General features: G+C 39.9%; 1 protein-coding gene across 1 annotated transcript in view; it reads left to right on the top strand.

Annotated features, from left to right (window-relative positions):
- Positions 1–2,804: 2,804 nt before the first annotated feature.
- UST (uronyl-2-sulfotransferase) overlaps positions 2,805–23,130 on the top strand; it is a gene marked incomplete at its 5' end in the record, with an annotated part of 73,674 nt that continues 53,348 nt past the window's right edge. Inside the window, 2 exons of the mRNA XM_009070558.1 lie at positions 2,805–2,960; positions 9,546–9,625. Coding sequence (XP_009068806.1) covers positions 2,805–2,960; positions 9,546–9,625 — 236 coding nt within the window. The remainder of the gene's footprint in view (positions 2,961–9,545; positions 9,626–23,130) is intronic.

Raw genomic sequence — 23,130 nt, 5'->3', positions numbered from 1 at the left:
CCTGCTGAAGTGAGCTTTGAGCTGTGGCATTTATCTTCAATCTTGTCTGATTTGACCTACGTGCATTCAGCTGTTTACTGAGTCAAGGCATTGATATATTGGCCTCCTTTAAGCTAATCAGGTGTCTGAAAATAATAGCCCTTTATTTCAGGTTTCTTTATCTGCAGTGAGTATATGCTGTGGTTTCTCTTTGGGGGTTGCCATGGTTATTGTTTGTGTGCAGAACAGAATTGTGCTACCTAGGAAGGTGAGTTTCAGAAACAAATGTGAGAACTGGCCAAACTTGATAGCTACTGTTGGTATTTTAAGCTGGTAAAGGTGTTTGTACATAGAACAGAGACTTTACAAAGGCCTGCTTTAATTTTATTTCATTTTTAAAGAATCATGTTAATAAGATTCACTCCAAGTTACTGACTAATCAAATCAGGCATTTAATTAGAACCTGAGTGTAATCTGACTGCAGCAACATTGTACTTGAATGAAGTACCAATGAAGAAAAAATTGTGTTCACTACATTGCAAAGTGCAACTCTGCTAGGAAAATCAAAGCTGTTAATTATTATGAAGTATTTTAAAATATTTCCATAGCCCTACAAACTCTCATAATTTATCACATTTCTAGGATACTAGGCAAACTCATCCTGTATGTGTTCTTGCTCCTTCACTAGCACTTGTCAGTGTCTATTTGTCATTTCTCTTGAAGACTTTCACATACTTGCACAGCAAAGTATGCCAGAAGTATGTATGTCTGAGGAGAAATTCTCATTCCTCAGGTTACAGTGATGTTGTGTGAATGGTGCTGTGGGACCGTGGCAAATAGTGATGCTAGTGATTGTTACGTGAAGAAATGAGTTGAAAAGGGGACAACCAGAATAGGGCTCATGTGTGTTCTTGTTCACTATGATGTCCCTGGAGTGATAATCAGCATAAGAACATGCGTTCAAATATTAACCTTTCAGACATCATTAGCAGTAGTTTTTGAAAAGGTTAGCTACAGCTGTAGCACAGAGATGTTAAATTCATCACCTTTGGAGCTCTCTAATGCTGGGATTTTGCATTTCATAGGAAGCAAGGCTTCTGAAGGAAAAATTGATAAGGAATGAAAGGGTTAGGTTTCTCATAGAAAACACTGTAGAAACGTTATGGAATAGTAAGACTTGGTGCATTATGTGGGTTCTGCATGAGCCTTGGGAGAATGTGTTTGCTTGCTGAAGCAGCAGGTGTGATGTCCTGCAGCTTGGAAAGCTTAACTGAGGCTATGATCACTCAATACCTACGCCTTCCCCAGGTTTATTTGGAGAATGATAGCCTCAACATTTATGTTGCAGTGAAGAATATCCTAAGCATTGCAACAAGTAATGATAGTAATGTTCATTTGCTCATTAAATGTAACACTGAGAGGAAAGAGCAGTAAGTTCCCATTATATATAAGGGAATACACATTTTTCTTTCTTTTTATTCTTTGTAGTTAGCAGTCCTATTTGAAAGTAGTCTGAAGGGGGATGCCTGAGGAATCATTCTACTTTCCGGATAAAGATCTATTAGCTGTTCAAATACCCTGAGAAGTGCCGTATGCCTCATCTGACTGCTGTTATGTTAGAAATCATCCTTCTGCTGGGAGAACGTGATTGCATCAACAGCAGAAGTAACTATAGGTTGAGACATGCCATCACTTTCGTCATTCCTTGCACTGAATGCATGTTGCCTGGAGCCCAGGTGCAGGCCCCATTTCAGGAAACGTTTTATACCATAGTCTTAATAGAAAAATTATCTTTCCTTAAGTGCCAGATATGCACCACTGTGGATGAAACTGGGAGCTTCTGAGTATATTAGCTCATTTAAAGCCTGCAAAACAATTTTCTCTTGGCCTCTATTACCAGATGCTGACGCTATATGCTATACACCAAATATTTGTCTAGTGTGATAGTGTGACTTCAGAATGCCTTTTGCTGAAACACTAACCCATGGACATCATCCAGGAACAAAATAAGGCTGCATCCAATGTACTTTGAAACAGTGAATTATTACTTGCTTGTTCTGGTTTCCCAGGGAGGAGAGCATGGTGCAAGAGTTAGTGTGGACTGGAGACCATCCCCAGTGACTAGGTTGATGCGACTGTTCTGTTTTGAGGTTTAGTGAACATTACATGTATGGAGGTGATCAGACTCTGCCAGTTGGCCTCATGCCACCTGTGGCCCTGGTGTTCTTTATTCTGCAAGTAGATACCTAGCCAGTGGCATGATTTGTTCTCTGAGTCTCTTTGGAATATTCATGTTTATATTTGAAATTGAAAGAGTTGATTAATTTTAGCTTTATACAACTGGTGGTTGGTTGGGGTTTTTTTCTTTTTAAGCTGATGTTTAACAATTTGAGCATTCCTCTTGCATTATATCAACTTCACTTTGAGTTGCCAAATTGTAGTGCAAAATCACTCCTCTTCATTCTTGGTATGGGAGGTAGTCAACTGAATCTGACTATTTGCATTGAGATTACAAGCAGTAAGCTTATACCCAATATCATCTTCACTGGAAGGTCATCAGCAGTTACATACTGTTTCTGGAGCAGCTGTCAACCTGTTACATTTAACTGGATCTTGAGGGGGAAATGTCATCTTGCCATCTCCTAAGCCATGTTGTTTCTATTCTGAAGAGCTGCTAGAGGAAGTGGATGCTTCTGACCTGGGCAGAGCCCTAGAAATTCTCCTGTATGTGTCTGTTGGCTTAAAGTCAAAACCTGTTGTGATTCAGAAGTGCACAGAAACAAAAATAGCAGTATATGACTCCTTTTTTTTTTTCTGATCTTTAGGTACTTCCTTTCCCCAGTCAGGTGGTCTACAACAGAGTTGGAAAGTGTGGGAGTCGAACTGTGGTTTTGCTTTTGAGAATTTTATCAGAGAAACATGGTTTCAACCTGGTTACATCTGACATACATAACAAAACAAGACTGACCAAAAATGAACAGGTAAGTTACTCCCACTCATCTTAGATCCTGTTTTCCTATTATGTTTATGAAACTGAGGACAAAAAGTATATGCTAGCAGAAATCCTATTGAAAAGATTTATTGCTGCTTTGACCTGAGTAATCATCCAGAATTCATCATTCTCTAAGTGACTTCAGTTAATAGAAGAAATGGATGGTAGAGCCAAGAAGAATGTGATGTGGAAGCTAACCAGAAAAAATACCTACCAGTGAGCCAGCTCTTAAATTTAGTCAGCATAGCAGTTTGAGTACCAGTAAGACAAGAAAGGTTCATATATGTGAAGTTAAGTGCTAACAGCATCTGGGACATGTATTAATTTATCTGCAGGGCACAGACATTTATCATATAACCAGGCCAGCTTATTCAGACTTAGCTTAGGTCTCCTTAAGCAGAGCAGGAGGAAATAATAGCCAACACTTCGTTAATTCACTTCTAGTAATCAGTTGCTTCAAAACGTTGTTTCCCAGGGCCGTGCTAACCCATATTGCTATAATCTGACATGTTCTTGATCCTACTCAGCTGCTTTCTTATCTGCCTTTTTCGTGTTATTGCACAACCCTCACTAAGGCAAGTAAATATACCACATGAAACCTCTTCACCCGTTTTTCATATTTCCTTAAAGTTGTAGAAGGCATTATTTTAACAGCTTTGATTCTGTAAAAGATCTATTTATTTTAATTTCTTTCTATTCAGGATAGCCATGTGTCCTAAGTATCACTCCCATCAGTAGATATTGATACAAGTAATGTCAAAAAACCTCTGACTCCAAAACATACGTATGTAGTCAGATGATGCACACGTTGCCTGCCACTGCTATTTTGAACTGCTGATCAGGAAAAAGCTGCAATAATTGGCTGCTTGCAGGAATAGCAGCCTGCAAACCACAAAAGCATGTGTGTGATGGTCAAAATACAGATGTGGGCCTGCAAGTGGCATTGTGGTGTGATTGAGGGTCATTTATTTGTAGCCTGTTTATGAGCACAAGTTGATTATTTTAGATACAGCAATTCATTCTAAATGAAAATTTAGGCACAGATACTGCTCCTACAGGTCCCACTGTCCTCCCTTTCAAGGTGTCCATCAGGGTCCCACTGGCAGCTGTCTCACCTAACCCCACATGACACTCAAGTTCAGCTTGAGGTAGGGATCAGCTGACCAAGGCTGCCACACTAGCCTAAAGGTTTCTTTTGTGTGCGATTGGGTGTGACATGCTAGTAAAAGGCTGTGGTGGAGGACAGCGTCCCCTCACTGCTGCTTATGGCCAAGGGAAGGCCTGGGCTGCAGCTGCTGCAGCATCCTTCAGTTTTTCAGCTGAACTGTAGGATATGGGATAGGAGATTTCTTTGGGTATGACTACTTTTGTGTTTCAGGTTGTTTGGGTTTTGTTTGTCTATAGCTTTCATTGATTTTCACTGCTGATTGGGAGACACATCATAAAATCCAAAAGCCTTTCAGGTATAAATAATCACCAGCTTTCACCCTCATCAGCTATTTCCTTTCAGTTCTATTCTGTCTTTCTCCGGTAGGTGGATTGTCCTTTGTTAAAACATGATACAAGATCAAATCTTAACAGTCTTCTGTGGTTTAGTCCAGCATGTGTAGATTCCAGAAAGACCCAGACTACTTTTGGTGCAACCAATACACTGACAGAGTGTAACTATTTGCGTTACCTTTTGCGCTTCTAAAGCTGTTGGGTTACTAGACAGCAAATGTGCTGGAAGTATTGCTACAGAGCCGATGACTTACTCTATAGATTGTCCTGCTAGAACATAAGTCTCTTTTTTTTTTGTTTATGGTTTATTTACATAGTACAATAGCTTCATAATTTAATAAGTACAATACACTGACAGAGTGTAACTATTTGCGTTACCTTTTGCGCTTCTAAAGCTGTTGGGTTACTAGACAGCAAATGTGCTGGAAGTATTGCTACAGAGCCGATGACTTACTCTATAGATTGTCCTGCTAGAACATAAGTCTCTTTTTTTTTTGTTTATGGTTTATTTACATAGTACAATAGCTTCATAATTTAATAAGTACTTTTGCTGAAAAGTTGATCAGCATTTTACATGCCCGGAAACAGTAACTGTTCTGTTGTTCAGGGCATTTTTAGTTGTCTTCTCAATTTTTATGAGCAGAATATGAAAAAGAATTTTTTTCCACCTTTAATGTGGTGTACACAAGAGGAAGTTAAGAGAATGGATGATCTCAGGCTCCAGGCATTGGAACAAGAAAAAAGGAAGCTGGGCTGGGCTGTAGGCTTCCAGCATGAGCATGGGCTTCTCGCTCTAGATGATGTCTCTCTCCCTTCTCTCATTTGTCTGTCCTGTGTTTGGTTAAAGCCCTGATCCAGCCAAGACTTCTGTAAATATTTAGCTTATGCAGTCTGCTGTTGTTAAATAAAGTTAAGCATGTAGGTGTTCTTAATGACTGGGAATTGCACATAACTGGAATCCATATTCTAATTGCCTTTTTCAGTCTCCTTCCTACTAAGAATTTTTCCCAAACTGTGTGTGCCTGCCAACAATTAGAAGTGCAGCCTTTGAACATCTGTGGGCATAAGGGAGTGAATTCTGGAAACAGATGTGTTAATATGTGTCTTACCATTTGCTAGAATATTTCCAAGTAGATTAAATAGAGAAAATAATATGTAGGATTAAAGTTAATCTAATTGTTGTGGTTTTAAAATGCCACACGGAGTGCTGCAAAATGAAATTTTCCCTTACTTTGTGTCCCACCCCCCATTTTCTTGCATTTGGGGATGTAAGAATGAGTATGCTTATAGGTATACAAATCCCTGTCACATACAGGAGCAACTGGTAATTTATCCTAATATTGTTTCCTTCTGCCATCCATCCTTGTGGTTGTGCAGCCAACTTTACATGTAATTCCAGTTCAACACACTAAAAATCCATTACTAATTTTCATTAAATCCTTCTAAAGACAGAAAATTGGTCATACCAGCTTGAGGAGGTGAAGAAATTCTTGAAACTGTTCCAAACTTTTGAGAGCTGAAAATGAAGATCTAGTCTTATTCCTGAGAGTTGTGAGTTGTTAGTGAAAATGAATAGAGGTGAAAGTGGTATACCAAAAATCCTGTAGATACTTGTGCCTCCTGAGCCCTACATGCCTTCTGTAGGGACTGAAAGCAAGTAGGAAGGTAAAGAATTCTCAAGAAAGATACAGAGATTTTTTTTCTTGTCTTGTGTCAATGGTAGTGGAGGCCATAGTGTGATCCAGGAGAGCTCGCTTGGAAAATCCCAGTTGCCTCACCAATCTTATTCATTTTGACCTTGAATTCTCCCAGTGAAATACAGCATCTTACAGAAAGTAGTAACATTTTGGATGTTGTCTGGGTGTGATTATTATCTGATTATTTCTTCTTGTTCCCAGTAGAATTTACTTCCTGCAATTCTCAAATAAAACGGCACTGCTCTGAGCAGTCAGTGGAGGGACTGGTCTTTTGCTCAGGAGGGAAATTTGTCCTCTCTTGAAGGCTGGAGTTGAGTTTTTGTGCAGGAAGAATGCTGTGGCTGTAGAAAATCCATCCCTCCTATTTCCGAGGGGCCCATCCAGCCCTCCTGGTGTCACTTCACGGTGCCATCTGCTGGAGTGTTATTTGTGATGCAACACTGGCCCAGGACAAGGACTAAAGATGCTGAGCAATTACAGTGTGATTTCTTCCTTGTGGCCAACTGATAACCACAGTGTAGGCAGTGTAGGACAGTAGACTAAGGAAAAACCTTTCCTCTTGGACTATTGTCTCTTGGTGTTCTTGCTCAAATGGGCTTTAAGATTCAAAAATAGCTTGTGACTTACAGAATTGCCTGTTTGTGGCTCTGGTCTTCTTTCAAGGGCCTGATTAAATGTCAGTGCAGAAAATGAATTAAGGAGAAAAAAATTAGAATAAAAGCTTAAACATGGAGTCTCAGTGATAGAAAGATGTTATTCTAGGAAGCAAATCAACATTTAGGCTAAAGACTCTATTCCTTAAAATTAAGTGGTGTTTGAGGTGGATGGATAGAATGACAGCAAATGTGTGTTGACCACACCACAGAGGTCTTGACACCTGCTTGTTGCATCTCTGCAGACCCCAGCCATACATTGTGCATGCTCCCCTTTCCTTGGGGAGCACAGTGCACCCATTGCTTTTGGTTCACTTCCACACACACCCTTCATATTAATCATAGGATATTAAGGGTTTGGAATGGACCTTGAAGATCATCTAGGCCCAGCCTCCCCTGCCATAAGCAGGGATGAATCCTGGCATTTCCCTCTCCCTGGATCCTTCTTTAGAAGCATTAACTCTGTGGAGCAGTTTAGTTAATTTCAAGAGCAAATTAGTGTATTTTTCAGCACTGTTTCACTGAAACTGCTGAAGTCCTGCAGTAGAACTCTGGGCAGCAGTGAGAAAGAGGAATGGCTCTTTATGGGCCCTTATGCTAGCAGGTGTGTGCTCCTTTCAACTTCCCCAGGTATTTCTACAGCCTCTCCCTCCAGCCATGAATGTGTTTTCCTTCATCTCTCCCCTAACAGTGTTTGCCAGGGTAGTTTGTCTTCTGGTCTTGTGCCTTTTCATTTCTTTTCAAACTTAGGGTGACCCTAGATCGTCTCTACTTGTATGTAACTCTCTTTCCTCACTCATTCCGTCCAAAAGTACTTCTTTTCCTCAGCTCTCATCCTCTGCTCACTGTTCAATAAAACAAAACAAACCCACCCAACCAACCAAACCCACCCAACCACTCAAAACCACTAGAGACCTTACTTTTTTGTGAGATATAGGAAGATTTTTCTTTTTTTTCTTTAACATCATCTTAAAAGGAGGACTGGATCACTAGATATTCCTGAGCAATACAGTACTTCTTTTCCTCAGCTCTCATCCTCTGCTCACTGTTCAATAAAACAAAACAAACCCACCCAACCAACCAAACCCACCCAACCACTCAAAACCACTAGAGACCTTACTTTTTTGTGAGATATAGGAAGATTTTTCTTTTTTTTCTTTAACATCATCTTAAAAGGAGGACTGGATCACTAGATATTCCTGAGCAATACATTTGGTAGACTGAAATTAGCACAGTGGGATCAGAGAGGCAGGCCCATGGGAAATGTGGCCACAATTTGCATGTGGCCATGAGCCATTACAGTTATTTATTTTTCCCTCCTGACATCTGTGTGTTGTTTCAGTTGAGCCTTACTTACCCTTTTGGCAAGGTTTTTAAAAGAATGGGTTTTGCTTGTTTGTTCTTATTATCCACATCTGCTTACAAGTCCAGTTGATCATTAAGTGTCTAAATATGAAGGTACTTTAACTCAAAACAAAATTCTGTGTCTGCTTTGGAGTAAGCTATTATCATAACTCAAGAGATTGAGGTTCATAGCAAGAGATTACAAAAAAAGGTAGGAGCCAGATGCTGTCCTGCTCTGTGTGCATCTTTCCAGTCTCCCTTTGCTCCTGCCTGAGGTCGAGATGCCTGTACTTCTCCAGCAGCAGTTTGATGTGAGCCTGACACTAACATCATATGAAGTGCAGTGAGAAACGCAGCAGTGGTGTAATGTGAATCTGCCTGGTCATAGCAAATTGGTGCTGGCCCTGGAGAGAGCTGAGGGCCAAGGGAGGCTTATCTCTTATTCTCTTATCTCTTTTTTCCTAGCTTATAAATTGTTGTTACTTTCTACTACCCAGTTTGTAAAATCAACAAACCTGTCATTTCAAATGCATTTGTGTTCAGTGTCCTTAAGCATAGCCTGCATTTAAACACAGAACATAAAATAAATCTTAGGACATTGATAAGAAGGAAGCAAAATTAATTGAAACATCTTGATTTCTCTATCATGATGCTTCACTAGACGCTTTCAGTTTGCTGTAAATCACAGCTAGAGCTCAGCTTACTCAAAATAGATGTTCATATCCATGGTGCTGTTTACATTATTCCATTGTAATGATCTGAAAATTTCAATTATTTATTTTTTTAAAACTATCTGAATGTGCCTGAACTAGAGTTTAGCATCATCTTTCTAAAAGTGCCCATTTAATTTGTACTCTTAATTGGCTGTAATAGCCAAAGGAATGGCAAGTGCTGATTTCTATATTTGAGCAGGCGAATCAATCAGTATTTTGGCTCTGCCAGCAGTTTTTATTGTTAAATGGAAATGGTCCTCGGCTCAGCTCCCACTTTGTTACAGTTTCAGACATCTTACGTTTTTGGCATTGGTGTGAATAGGGGTAATGTTTTCAGAGGGCAGCTGCTACTTGCAAAGCTCTGGTACAGATTTAGGCAGACTTTAGAGTTCTGCTTTAGTTTATGCCTTTCCTTAAGCTGATACCCACTTGTGGAAGTACACAAGCTCCATGATAGCAGGATGGTCTCTGCAGCTTACCCTTTCTTGCCTAGGTATAAAATAGTAGTCATGCTATCTTGATGACTGTGTTGGAGGGTTAGTGGGGAAGGAGGTCCTGAGTAGTTCAGACTCGAAAATTATATCATCATATGTTGTTTGAAAGTTGTATTTGTCTCAAAATGTACATTGACATAACATGGAAAATTTGGTTTGTTAATTCTTTTTAGATGGAATTGATTAAAAACATAAGCACTGCTGAGCAGCCCTATTTATTCACTAGACATGTTCATTTCCTCAACTTCTCAAGGTAAGGCATTTTTTTAGTCAAAAATTTTTTTCATTAATTTTTATTAATTGTAATACATATAAAATTTTCCCTCTTTTACACATAAACAATACAATGTACTTTTTTTCTCTTCTTTCTGGTACTGGAAGTCACGTTCAGGAGTTGGGTTGGGTTTTTTTCTCTGCACTCAGTTAGGTATAGAATAGTTGTGTATAATATGTTTGTGAAAAACTCGGATCCTGTTGTATGCTTTTGCCTCTCAGATTTTCTTGAGGTACAGTGTTTGCAGTCAACATGCAAGAGATGGTAACTTGGGTCTTTAAACTGTGCACTTGTGTTTTAAAAGTGGCAGCACACTTCTGTTAATGTTTCATCTTCATATAGCCAGATACTAATATGAGATTGAAAACTGCACTGAGTTGATTAATTTTGTACCTGCAGTGACTCTTCACTAATTTAACCAATTTAATTTTGCCCTGACAAAATAGCCCCCATTCCACAGGCTACAGAACTATTTATAAACCATGCAAACACTCTTTACTCTGTATCACGGGAGTGCAGTTTCCTCTGGCAACTATTTAAAAGTATGCAGCAACACTCTAGAGACATTTATAGCATGGAATGTGAAGAAAATTCGATTTAGATGAAACCTCTGAGGAATTTTTGGCAGGACTTGAATGAGTGATGCCAGTTAGCATTTAGCCAGGACACAGAGGTTAAAGCTGACTGCAAATGGTTATTGCCCAGGCTGTAAATTTAATCTGAAAATGATATTCAGGAATCATGCCATCTGTGCCACCGGGTTGGATTCCTTGTATTTAGATTTTTAAAAAAAAATGTAGAAGTATGAATTTATTGCAGAGCTTTGCAGGAGCTTGCCTATCTTCCCAGCATTTTGTTTACATGGTAATGTGAGTATACGGCTTCAAGCTTCAGTAGGTAGTGTAGTAAGAAATTATAAAATTGAGGGAGAGGAGGGGGCTAGTTTTGTTTTATTAGAAAAATATATATTTTGAGCAACTGGAAATTCTCTTGATATAGAATTTAATTATGAGCATGATTTTGTTACATGGAGACAAGAAGAGTTAAACAAAATTTTGATCTTCTGTGTTCTCTCTTCTGATTACATGAGAGTTCCATTTCTAATGTATTATCTCTAAAGAATGAAAATCATTAGGACTTCACACCTTTGGTAAATGATCTCTTCTCTCTTCTGAACTGCAAGATCAAACAAGTAACCACACCTGAGGGTCAAAGGGTTTTTTCTTGATTAGACTGATTTTTCAGTCAACATTATGTACATGAGAAAAAGATGAACGTTCTTATCTCTTGCTCCTCCCTAGATCCCATTTTCTATAGCTATGATGCATCCTTGCAACATAGGTACCATGCATCTTCTGTAGTGTATACATGATGTATATGCAATGTATATGCAAGTTTGTGAAAATACATAAAAGTTATAGAAGATATATAAATTATTTGCAGCTTCCTTTTTGGCTGTTCCTTGCAAATCTGAAAAGCATGTTTTTTGGTTTGTTGAGTGTGCTTGATTTAACCAGTAGGTGTAGAGTAGTGAAAAGGTTGAGGAGTCTTTTAAATCAGACAGTATGAAATTGCATCGACATTGCTTACTACTGGTTTAGCATTGCCTAGCCTTTTCTGATAAATTAGACATTTGTAAAAGTTTTAGTCTCTAGTTTCAAAATTTATTGGCAGTGTTATGCCTAACAGTGAAGCAGCATGCTGAGTATTTTCTTAATTCTTAATTCTAGGGTGATTTTTTTTAAACTGATTTCATTAGGAAATGGAGTGTCAAGTATTGACTTTGAAGAAATTTCAAGATGTGATTTAAGTACACATTATAAATATTACAGTATTGTGAAAGTGTTCTAGTTTTGCTTGATTTCTTTAAACTATTTCTTTATAGACTATCTCTAGTGGATAGCTGAACTCAGATTGTCTATGGAATACAGTTCTTTCTGTTTGCCCCAGCTTTTCTGCCAGCTCAACATAAAAGCCATGCAAAACTCCACAGACTAAAAGAAAGGAGGTCAGGGGATTGATGTGGTGTTTTCTGGCTGACAGCTGGAGACCTTAAGCAACAGCTTGCCATGAACACCCAGTGCAATGAGGAGCAGGACAGATGCACAGGGATAGGTAGGAGGCAACAGACTCCTGACTGCAGGCTTAGGACAGCTTCAGATCTGTGAAAGGCTCAAAGATCAGCTTGAAGAGCCCTACTTTGGTGAAGCTCCATGCTCTTTCCCAAGGAAAGGGATGAGACTTTCTACATGTCGCTGCAGCAAAGCTGTCACTGAAGTTCATGAATTTTTGCAGGAGCAGCTGTTCTGGGCATTAGTCCAGTGACCCAGTTCACTTGTCTTGTTTGGCATTTTATATCTTTGAAACCAAGCTTTTATTCACAGGAGCGGATAAAGAACACTTTATTCTCCTTCCTCCTGCATATATCAAGCTGACAGACAGGTAGGAGTTAGAACACATGTTATCTTTGCTGCTCTTTTGGTAGGTCACATTTGGAATAATAGAAGTCTGTTCCATGAGCCTTGCACCTCTCTCCCCTGAGCCTTATTTTATCCAAGCTAAACAACCCCAGCTCCCTCAGCTACTTCTCATGTGGCTTATACTCTAGACCCTTCACCAGCTCATTGCCCTTCTTTGGACTCACTACAGCACCTCCATGTCTTTCTTGTAGTGAGGGGCCTAAGACTGGACTGAGTTGTGGCCTCGCCCTTGCCAAGTAGAGGGAAAGATCACTGCCCTCATCCTGCTGGCCACACTATTGCTGATACAGGCCAGGATGCCATTGGCCTTCTTGGCTACCTAGGCACACTGCTGGCTTATGTTCAGACACTGAGGATGAGCATGCACAGGTCCTTTTCCCCTGGGCAACTTCTCAGCCACTCTTCCCTGAGCCTGTAGTGCTACATGGGGTTGTTGTGACTGAAGTGTGACACCCAGCACTTTGCCTTGTTCAACATCATACAATTGATCTCAGGCCATCAATCCAGCCTGCCCAGGTCCTTCTGCAGCGCCTTCCTACTTCAGCAGATCAACATTCCCACCCAACTTAAGTGTCATCTACAGTTAAGTACCTCAGCCTTTTTCTCATCCTTGTTGGTGCTTCTCAGCTTCCCAAGCAATAGTAAGAAAAGTAAACTTGATTTTTGTTTAACGTTGCAGATATGAATAGCAGCAATGACAAATCACTTGGATTTCCCCACTTTATAACCTGTACCTGCTTATAAAGCTGTTAGCACTTAAAGCTCTCTGGCTATTCAGAAAAGCATCACAACATTTACTTATGATTGTTTCCAATTGGAAAAAAAAGGGTTATATCTTCTTTCCAGAATAAATTTCCAGTGGAAGTGAGCTAAGCCTTCAGTAGCTAGTTTGAGTGCATGCATGTTTCTGAAGTTCCATAAGCTTTGCTGAACAAAGTTCTAAGCACTTGAAAATCTCATCCTGACCTGAATGCTTGCCAGGGCCATTTTCCTCTCATTTTTTAACAGTGTTTTAAGGGTGCCTGTTGACTCAGCTGCATAAATGAATCCTCGTTTACTCTACAATAGCTTCACTTTTGGTTCTTTTCTCAATCCAAAGTAGTGCAGAGACAGACAGAATCACAGGATATTTGGAGCTGGAAGGGACCCATGAAGATCATCAAGTCTAACTCTTGGCCCTGCAAAGGGCATCCCTGAGAATCACACCATGTGCCTGAGAGCATTATCCAAATGGTTTTTGAACTCTGTCAGGCTTGATGCTGTGGCCACTTCCCTGAGGAGCTGTTCTCGTGCCCAGCCACCCTCTGGGTGAAGAATCTTTTTCTAATATCTAACCTTTTATAATACGTAACCTTAACCCTGATGCAACTTCAGGCCATTCCCCTGGGTCTTGTCACTGGTTCACAGAGAGAAGAAATCAGTGCCTGCTCCTCCACTTCCCCTCGTGAGGAAGCTGTAGACAGGGCTGAGGTCTACCCTCAGTCTCCGCCAGGCTGAAGAGACCAAGTGACCTCTGTTGCTCCTCATATAACTTCGCCTCAAGACCCTTCACCATCTTCATTGCCCTCCTTTGGATGCTCTCTAATAGCTTTCTATCTTTCTTATATTGTGGTGCCCAAAGCTCCACACAATATTCAAGGTGAGAAAGCATCAGCACAGAGTAGAGCAGGACAATCACCTCCCTCGATCAGCTGGCAATACCTTGCCTGATGCACCCCAGGACACAGTTGTCTGTCCTAGCTGCCAGGGGACACTGTTGACTCATACTCAATTTGCCATCAACGAGGACACACAGGTCCCTTTCCATGGCACTGCTTTCCAGCATCTCATTCCCCAGTCTGTATGTACAACCCAGGGTTGCCCCATCCCAGGTGCAGTGTCTGGCACTTGCCCTTGTTAAACGTCATACGGTTGGTGACTGCCCAGCTCTCTAATTTGTCTAGGTCTCTCTGCAAGGCCTCACTGCCTTTGAGGGAGTCAACAACTCCTCCCAATTTTGTGTCATCTGCAAACTTGCTTAGTATTCCTTCAAGCCCTGCATCCAAGTGATTTTTGAAGATGTTAAAGAGCACTGGGCCTAAGATGGAGCCCTGCAGAACCCACTAGTGATCAATCACCAGCCTGATGCAATCCCATTTTCACTATAACCCTTTGCATCCAACCTGTAAGCCAGTTACTCACTCATCTCATGATGTGTTTATCCAGTCAAAAAGACAGATTTTAAAAGGGCCACACTAAAGCAAATCTTATGTGATTTTTTGCAGACATAAACCTAATTAATTTCAGCTTCAAAGAGGAGATAAGAAACTTTCTTGCTCTTCTTTGATGTTAGTGAATTTCTATAGCACTTGTCAGAGAGAAAGCTTCTATTCCAGAAGTTTTGCAGCTTCTGTTCCTAGTCTCTCCAGTGCCATTAGGGCTAGCTCTGGGAGATGACCCAGTGCCTTTGGAGGGTGGCTACTCCATCCAGTCTGTTTCTGGACTGTTTCTTTTGTGGAAGGTGGTGCTGTTTATTTTTGGTCTCTTTCTGAGTTGAAGTTTATATACTAGTGTTGCTGGGAAAAACATCAAAATGTTAATCAGGAGTGATTGCTAGAAAATGTCTCCTAGCAGGTAAAGACTTGTATGTTGATATAGTTGCTGAGATTCCAGGTGTTGTTGGTAGAACCAAGCAGTACAGTGTTGGAGTACAGAGGCTGTGAAGAAGTGGATAAAAAGCTATTTCAGAATAGCTGCAGGTTGTTCACCATGCTTATCATAAATGCCACTTGTCATCTGTTTATTTAGCCTGAGGAAAAAAAGAAGCAGGAAGAAACTTCAAGTTTGTGGAAAGGCCTTTTTTTCTGAATTAAGTAACTGTAACAGTCTTTGGGCAGTGACTCAAGATGGTTGGGGTGTGCTCCAAGTGTCACAGATTTCAGCAGAAAGAATTTTTTTTTTAGGGGGATGGCAAGGCCATGGTTTTGGGTCAGGATGAGTCAGGGATAAGTCAGGGATACAGAGAATTGCACAACTCCCATTTTGGTCACGGCAAGCAGCATGCCTCCCTCCAATACCAAACTGTTATCTTCCAAGCATGCATTTACAGACCCCAGTTCAGGCAGAGTGGGAAGCTTGGCCACTTCCTTCGGTCTCAAGTGAACATTGCAGGGGAATGTGTATAAAACCTAATGACATGCCTCTGTCAGTGACTAGTAAGTGACTTCTGCTTGTTTAAAGGCTGGCTGCTCAGGTCAGGGTAAAGTCACAGGAGAGAGAAGCATTAAAAAGGCCACCCAGAGGGAAACAGACTTTTTCATGTCTCACTTGAGCCATGAATTCTTTACTTTCTGCAGTAGTTTTAGGTCACTGGGGAATTAGCTCCTTTAAAATTTCCTGTGATGTGGTAAGGAGATGCAGAGATAAAGCACAACTTGATTTAATGTTACATTTTAATTAGTACTTATAATTCAGTTCAGTGTATCTTATTTGTTCAAAGCCGGGGTGAATTATCACCCAGCATTAGTGTGTCAAGAGTTATTCTTTCTGCACGGTCAGGCTGCTGCCCTCTTCTTCCTTTCAGCTGCAGTTTAATATCTGTGGTGTGTATGTAGCATATGTGTGCATGTGCTTGAGGGGAGGGGCCAACACTTCCTTTCTAGCGTCATTTTCTAAAGAAATAAGACTCGTACAGCAGTTCCAGCTGTTCAGCATGTCTTTCCATCCCCTTCTCCACCCCAATTACCAAATGATTTTTGAACCTGTTGGCCAGTTTCAAAGCAAATCGAGAAGACCGGTAGAAGACTTGGAGACAACCACACTGCTGCAGGTACATCTGCAGAAGAGAAAGACAAGCAAAACAGAACTGCTGGACCTTCTGCTGGGCCACAACCAGCAGACAGGCACCTCCCTCTGGTCTGCTTGGATGCCAGCCCCAGCTCCACCATGTCCCTCTTGCTTGATGTGGTAGCTGTGGTGGGACAGGTTGTGGGGAGGAGAGAAAGTTGAGTCTTCTGCTTGGGAAGGGACTTGCCTTGAGCCCCTGGAATCAACAGAAGAAATATTTCCAGTCTTCTGTTACTCATTAGCTGAGTTCATGTGTAAAGTTCTTGTTTTTCTTGAAAATGCCTTTTTTGGTAGACAGTCTGTATCAGCATTACTTATTTTTTCTTTTATTACTTTTTTACACAGATGCAATGGCCAACACTAACTAATAAAAGTAAGTAAATCAAGCTGTGGCAGTAGCAGACAGTGTCACATGCAGCTGTGCTGGTCAGTTTGACCATTTTCCTTCAACTCTGACCTGAATTCTGACTCGTGGATAGCAATAAATCACATGCTATATGAAGGCAGGGATGGACAAAGAGAAATTCAGTCTGGATAAGCCCAAAACTAAACTTAGTTTTTTAATGTTGTTGAGGGTGTTTTTGTTAATCATCAGGTCTGTGGCTTTTTCTAATGCAGAAGCAGATCTAAAAATTGCATTTTAACACAACACTTTGACATTACAGCATTCCCTTGCTCTTGTAAAATGTGTTCATAGTTAGCAAACAAAAAGGAGGTAAATCTCGATGAATTAGATTTGTCATGTGAATAAGCCGCGTGTTGGAAAGCCAGAGCTGGCAGCATGGTGTTTGGAAGCCTTTCATGTTAGCTTGTTGATCATTTGTTATGGTTGGATGATACATTTACAATTCATTGTTTTGGCAGATAAATGTCTTGCTTTGCCATGACTTAATCTATGTATGTGACTTTCGTCCATTGATCTGGAAACAGAATGTAACTTTTTTTTGTAGACTGGTAATAGGTCAGGAAAACCAGGGTGATTTTGTGATGCTCTTTTCATTGTCTTAAAACAGAGTCATGGGATAGTTGTCACAACAATCAGATTTTGTAATAACTTGAGGGTTCTTGTTTCTCCCTTCCTCTGGAACAAGTAATACCACACAGAGTGTACATGTTTTACAGAACATGCCTATTATGTGTGTTATCCATGCTCCACTAGCATTTGAAAATAGTGTGCTGGGCAAATGCACGGAGGCTGGCATGACAAGATGCTGAATGTCCATGACCCTCGGAATGCTAACTCAGGTATACTTTGTATGAAGAGCAGTGGTTCAGTCAGCCTGCACTGATTCTATACAGCTCAGCTGTAAGAAGGATTGGGCTCTTTGAATGCCTCCTTGAATCAACATATTTAAACAATGATTGCAGCCTAAAATTATTTACTAAAGTAGTTTCGAGTTGTAGGGTTTTTTCTCCTTAAAAAAACCCGCATACACCTAAGGAAATGTCATTAAAAATGTGGTAACAAAAAAAAATTTTACCCTCTGGGTAAGCTCTTAAAAGTAGGGAAATGTCAGCTAAACTTATGTGCATGGCCTTAACACTGTGTCTTTATGTGTGTTCATTACAATCTATACTTTTTGCTAACACATCATGAAACACTTTCTACCATCATGTGAGGTCTGCCTTGTAAAGTACACATTTCATGAATGGCCACATGGTGCTGTAATCCCTCCTACATCTTTTTTCCTTTTTTATACTACATTTTTCTAATGGTGTGAGTGTGTAATGATGCTTTTTAACTGTGACTTGATGGAAGGCTTAAGAACAAATCTAATGTGCAGTTTGACCTTCATATGGTCTAAGGGAGTTTTGGGGGGCTTATTTTTTTTAAAGCATTGCTTTATGGTGAGTTTTTCAACATATTTTAAGATTATTTGATTTCAATGTTTTTTCCCCCAGATTTCCTGTGTTCTTCACGTAATAGATTTATCTTGCATTCAGCTGGTGATATGATATTCTCAGAATAGAGATGGTTGCTTGAAATCTAGTTACTGGAGGTGGGATCAGGCTTAACACATAAATTATCCATTTTTTACTACTGTTCAGCTTCCATGCACACATTCACATTGTAGATTACCAGTTTGGGATTAACTTAAAAAAGATGTTGATTACTCCAGAGTGGTCCAGAAGAGAATAAAGAGAATGATCAGAGATATAAAAATTTACTTAAAAGGGCAGGAAAAGAAAAACAAATTAAGACTGGGAAAGAGAGGACCGTGATAACACTTCTCAGTTTTTTATTAGAAAGGGACTATACAGTTCTTTATGAGTAATGATAGCAGAAGTAGTGCTCTTGAATTACATCAACAGAGTTCTAGATCAGACATTTAGGAAAAGGCTTGAACAACAAGGAGAGCAAAGCAATGGAATAGATTGTACTTTAGGATTTTGCAGCTGGTAGCAGCAATCACATAGCTGATCTTGCCTTCAGGCCTAAAGATGGACTGTGGCAGTCCTAAGTAATTTTGAGTTTTTCTTACCCTTGTGTAACGCATGACATAGACTCTTTAGGTTTGAACCTAAAACATTCATCTCTAAGGGAGGAAATTTAAGTTTTCATTCAAAGTCACCAATAGATGCCCTCAGTGAATTCTTTCCCATACTGAATTGTTGTCTCGGAATATAAATTGTGAGTTATTTTTTCTCTTAATTTTTCTGAGAAGTCCAATTGACTCCTCTTCCTTGCATCACAGGGTACATTTGCCCACTATGTAAAGACTCATTTTATCAAATTTTTCCTGTGTAAGCTTTCATGTGTAATTTATCACACATCATTGTGCAGTCAACTCAGCCTTCTCTGTATTTTTTCCTTCTCATTCTCTTTTCAAGCTGAAGGCCCCCATCATTCTTGTGATGCTGCACTGAACTTCATTCATGTTTTGCTGAAGAAGAACTCTGTTAGTGGTCACATCAGCGTTGTGCTGGGTCTTTGCTCATCTCTGCTCCTGCTCCTCAAAAAAGGGAAACTAGGCTTATTCTGGCTTGTAAGATCTCACACACTGCTGATAATATGTGGAAGCATTCATGTCCTTGCCAGAACTGCTCCTTCCCTGTGAGTATCCTCTGCTTCCAGTTCTAGATGCTTTGGGTTTTATTTGCTGTTCTACAGTGTCCAGTGTTTTCTTATTACTTTCTTGCCCTGTGGCTCAAGTGGCTCTTTGTCAGCAAACCACTCCCTTCGTCATTCTCTCCTTTTGCAGCTTTGTCTTCTGAAAATATTATCAGTTTGTGCTTATCTCCTGAATCACAGATTGTCATGTTAAACTGTAGATTCAAAACCTCAAGCATGATGATATCCACAGCTCCCTCTTTTGATGGTGATTACGTAGCATCTCACATCTAGGACAGGGCAGTGATGCTTTCAGTTTCAGTTAGGTTGATTTTTATATACTGTAGATTGTATACGTGATATATACTGCCCAGTTACAGTGTTTTACTTTTTATTATACCCAGTTTACTGTATTTCAGTTTCCATCTGGACATTCCTAACATTATTTTGAATAGCTCTCTGCAACAGCCATTTCCACAGGATAGCTGGAGTCATGCATGATGCTCTTGATAAATGTATTCATACAAGAAGCTGAGTATGCAGTGCTGAGTACATTGCAACATGCTTTGCATAATAACCTTCCTAAGAAGTACCCAAGATTTTATGTGAACACAACTATCTCAGCCAAATCTGTGGTCTCATCCAGTTTTGAAGATGGATCTTTTCTGCATATCGCATTTGTTGACTTAATACTTTCCAAAGAGCATTTTGTGCCGTTCTACTATTTGTGGAAAGTTTATCGTAATAATTTTCAGTTAGTTTTTCTGTTCCTCGATATAACTGGAACATTTGCCTCTCTGGATTATAGTGAAATGTTAATCAGAGGTCTAGAGAGATCCTGAGACAGAAAGTCTTAAATATAGAGTATCTGGAAATAAGTGATTTTAATTAATGCAGAGTTTGACTGTAGCTGCTGTTAATGTTTTGTGAAGATTAGTGTTTTCTCACTTGTTTCCAGCTGTAACTTTGCATCACATGAATGAAAACACAATTAGCATTTCCTTTACTTGATTTGGGGATACTCTACAGGCCCAGGCAGGATTTGTATCTGTGTTGGTGCTGTTCATTGTGAATTTATATATTAAATTTTTTTGATATCCTCAGGAGAATGAAAGCATAAGGAAAAAAAAAACCTTCATTGTTTGTCATGCATGAATGTAAAAGACTGACAGAAATACAACCTAAAATATTCTGGGTGATTTACAGGATAGTGAAATAGAGAAACACAAGGGTTTATAGTGTAATCTTTTAGCCATTCACTGGTGTGAGGCAGTTTACTAAAAATTTCCCAGAGGACTCAGTTGTGATTTTACAGTGACATGACCCAGACACATCACTTCAGAAACTGAAATTCCTACTGTTGAAATCACAGATCTAGAAAGGGTAATTAAGGAGTGGAGCATTGCCAATGTGCACTATTTTATTTTTAACCTTGAACCACTGGGTATTTTGTATCCCTGCACATACCTCCCAGTGAAGGCCAGGCCAGCCAAAGATGCTGTTTTGCAATGAAAAATATTTATCTCATAGAATCATAGATTCATTAGTGTTGGAAAAGACCTCTAAGATCATCAAGTCCAACTGTTAATCTACACTGCTAAGTCCACTACTAAACCATGTCCCTAAGTGCCACATCCACATGTTTTTTGAATACTTCCAGACATGGTAATTACGTCACTTCTCTGCGTTGCTTGTTTTGTGTCTAGGATAAACCAGAGAGCAGTAACAGAAAAGCAGACTGGCATAACTTTTAGTTCAGCTTGTTGGGGACAGGCAGCATAGTTAGTACTCTGTGAGAAAGGAAAAAGGTTTCATGAAGCCAAAGTTTCTAACTGAAGTCTGCTCTACATAGTCCATGTACCAGTTCAGCTATTCCAGCACTATTATGACTGAAATAACCATATATGCAACACGGGTGCACTGGTATAGAAATGCCCTGTATCAACTCACTTTCCTTCTTTCTCTCCTAATTCCAAAGAAAAGGTTGAAAACATGAGCACAGCATAGGACGAAGGTTAGAAGAGGGGCACCACAGACAAAAGCAGGACGATAAACAAACTCCTTGATTATGGAGGCTGGCAATACCATGCAGTCCCGGGCAGGTAGTACCTCAGTTCACTCCTTGCAGCTCGTCCTTGAGGAGAGTCATTGGAGCATCCCAGAGGTGCCTGGTGCCTTGTGTACAGAGGATTGCTTTGCCAAAAGTTCATGCTCATGCACGATATTACAAAACTTTTCAGGTTACCTTTCTCAGAAAATAAATTTTGATGTAACTGCATCCTATTTAAACCATAAAGAGATGAAAGCTGTACAAGAGTGCTTTTACGTGACCTCCCCATGAAGCTGTGCTGCAGAGCAGGTAATGGAGCTGTAACATAATTGATGAGTCGATCTCACTGAGCATTTGTGCTCTCGGTGTGTGATTCTCAGTTTCATGACACTGTAAAAGGAAATTGAGCTTCCTTTATCAGAAGGACACAATATGCCTGTCCCTGTTAATATTAGATGGCTGTCAGTTCTTGTTTGCTTCCATTATATTGAATTTCTAGCAACCAACTCATTTGTTTAAGGGAAGACATTATACATTAGAAGAGTAATAGGCAAACAATATTCTTATAGAGAATAGGCTGAGAGTCATCTTTTCCTTGAGGAGTTGTGCTTTGCCTGCAGGGATAAAGAAACTGCTTCTGCTTGTGCACAAAGTTTTATGCTAAATGGAAAGGCAGCAGCCTCCTGAAGTGAAGTGAAATGAAAAATAATAGAAGCTAAGAGATCCTCCATTTTCAAGACAAGCAAATCACTTTGGTTGATTTTTGTTTTCCTGAATCATAAGGAGTTTGTAAGTGGTTTTGAACAAAGATTTTGCTCATGTAAATAGTAAAATTGGAGTTCTTCAGTGATATTTTTCTACGGGGCAGACTTGCAACATCTGGCATACTTCTCAGGCTTTTTTTTCTATTTTTCTAATTTGCTTTTATTGAAAAGGGCATAGAGGAATCTATTATTAATGAACATAAGTATCACTGATTGAAGCCTGCTAATATTCTAGGGGTTTTTATGAGGACTCCAAAAATACACCATTCACAACAGAGCACTTAAAACTAATGGGATTTAACAGTATATGCAAAATAAATCAGGGGCAGTTAAGTACAGGCAGAGCACTGGGAAGGCCTGGTGTATACATTTGCGGTGCTCTGCTGGAGTGGTGGTGTCCTGGCCCACTCTCCAGCAATGTTCTGCTGGGCATGATCATGATTGAATAACTTCATCATGTGGGATCCAAGCATGATCCCACTCAGAGAAGCTAAGTCTTCAGCTCATGCCTAGAAAATATGACTGTGTCCCTTTTTCACAATAGGTGTTTGAGTATAAATAAGGTGGCATGATGTATAATAAGAGCATATACGTATTTTTTGCAAGAGCGCTTTCATGTGGGTGTGTTAATTTGAAAAGTTTCACTCTGGAGAGCTAAGTAATATTTAATATGTTGTGATTGATAGGTACCTAAAAATATGCAGAACATACTTGAACAAATGGAGCATTGATTTGCCCTTTTTTTCTCTAAATAGCTTAAGGTAATTGATTTTTTAACCAGTAGGATTTTTTATGCTATGTGAATGCTGCTTAGCTTCCATAAAAGACTCTCAGTGCAGTCCATAGAAACAAATGGTTGGAATCTGAAATATTACAAACTATGTTTTTGAAAAAATGGGCCTTTGAATAAGAGCCAGAACAGACTTAATTTTTCTAAAAATTCCTTGCTTGTTGCCTGGTGGAGCGACCACAGCTGGGTGTATAGTAGGCTGGTTACGTTGCGCAGGAAAGCAGAAATTTGAGCTGTTCTGTGGTTGGGGTAGGGCAGGGGGCACACACTGTCTCCATTTCAGAAATGGAAGGTCTGTTGTAGCATTTGTGAAAGAGTGGCCTCCCATCTCAGCTGTCCTCTTGGGATGGATGAGCTTTCATGAGCCTCTTCTCTCAGAGCTGGTGGTACTGAATGTACAGTTCTCATGTTAAGAGACCATTACCAGCCAAAGGATGTTGGAATTGGTTCTGCGATTTCACCTCTCCTTTTACTTCAGAAAAGACAGTATGTGTTGAAAATTTCTATCTAGACAGCTAATAGC

Source organism: Acanthisitta chloris, unplaced genomic scaffold (assembly GCF_000695815.1).
Source record: "Acanthisitta chloris isolate BGI_N310 unplaced genomic scaffold, ASM69581v1 scaffold3110, whole genome shotgun sequence".
NCBI classification, from domain to species: domain Eukaryota; kingdom Metazoa; phylum Chordata; class Aves; order Passeriformes; family Acanthisittidae; genus Acanthisitta; species Acanthisitta chloris.
The sequence above is the reverse complement of the archived record's forward strand: the minus strand, read 5'-3'. Positions and strand labels throughout refer to the sequence as shown.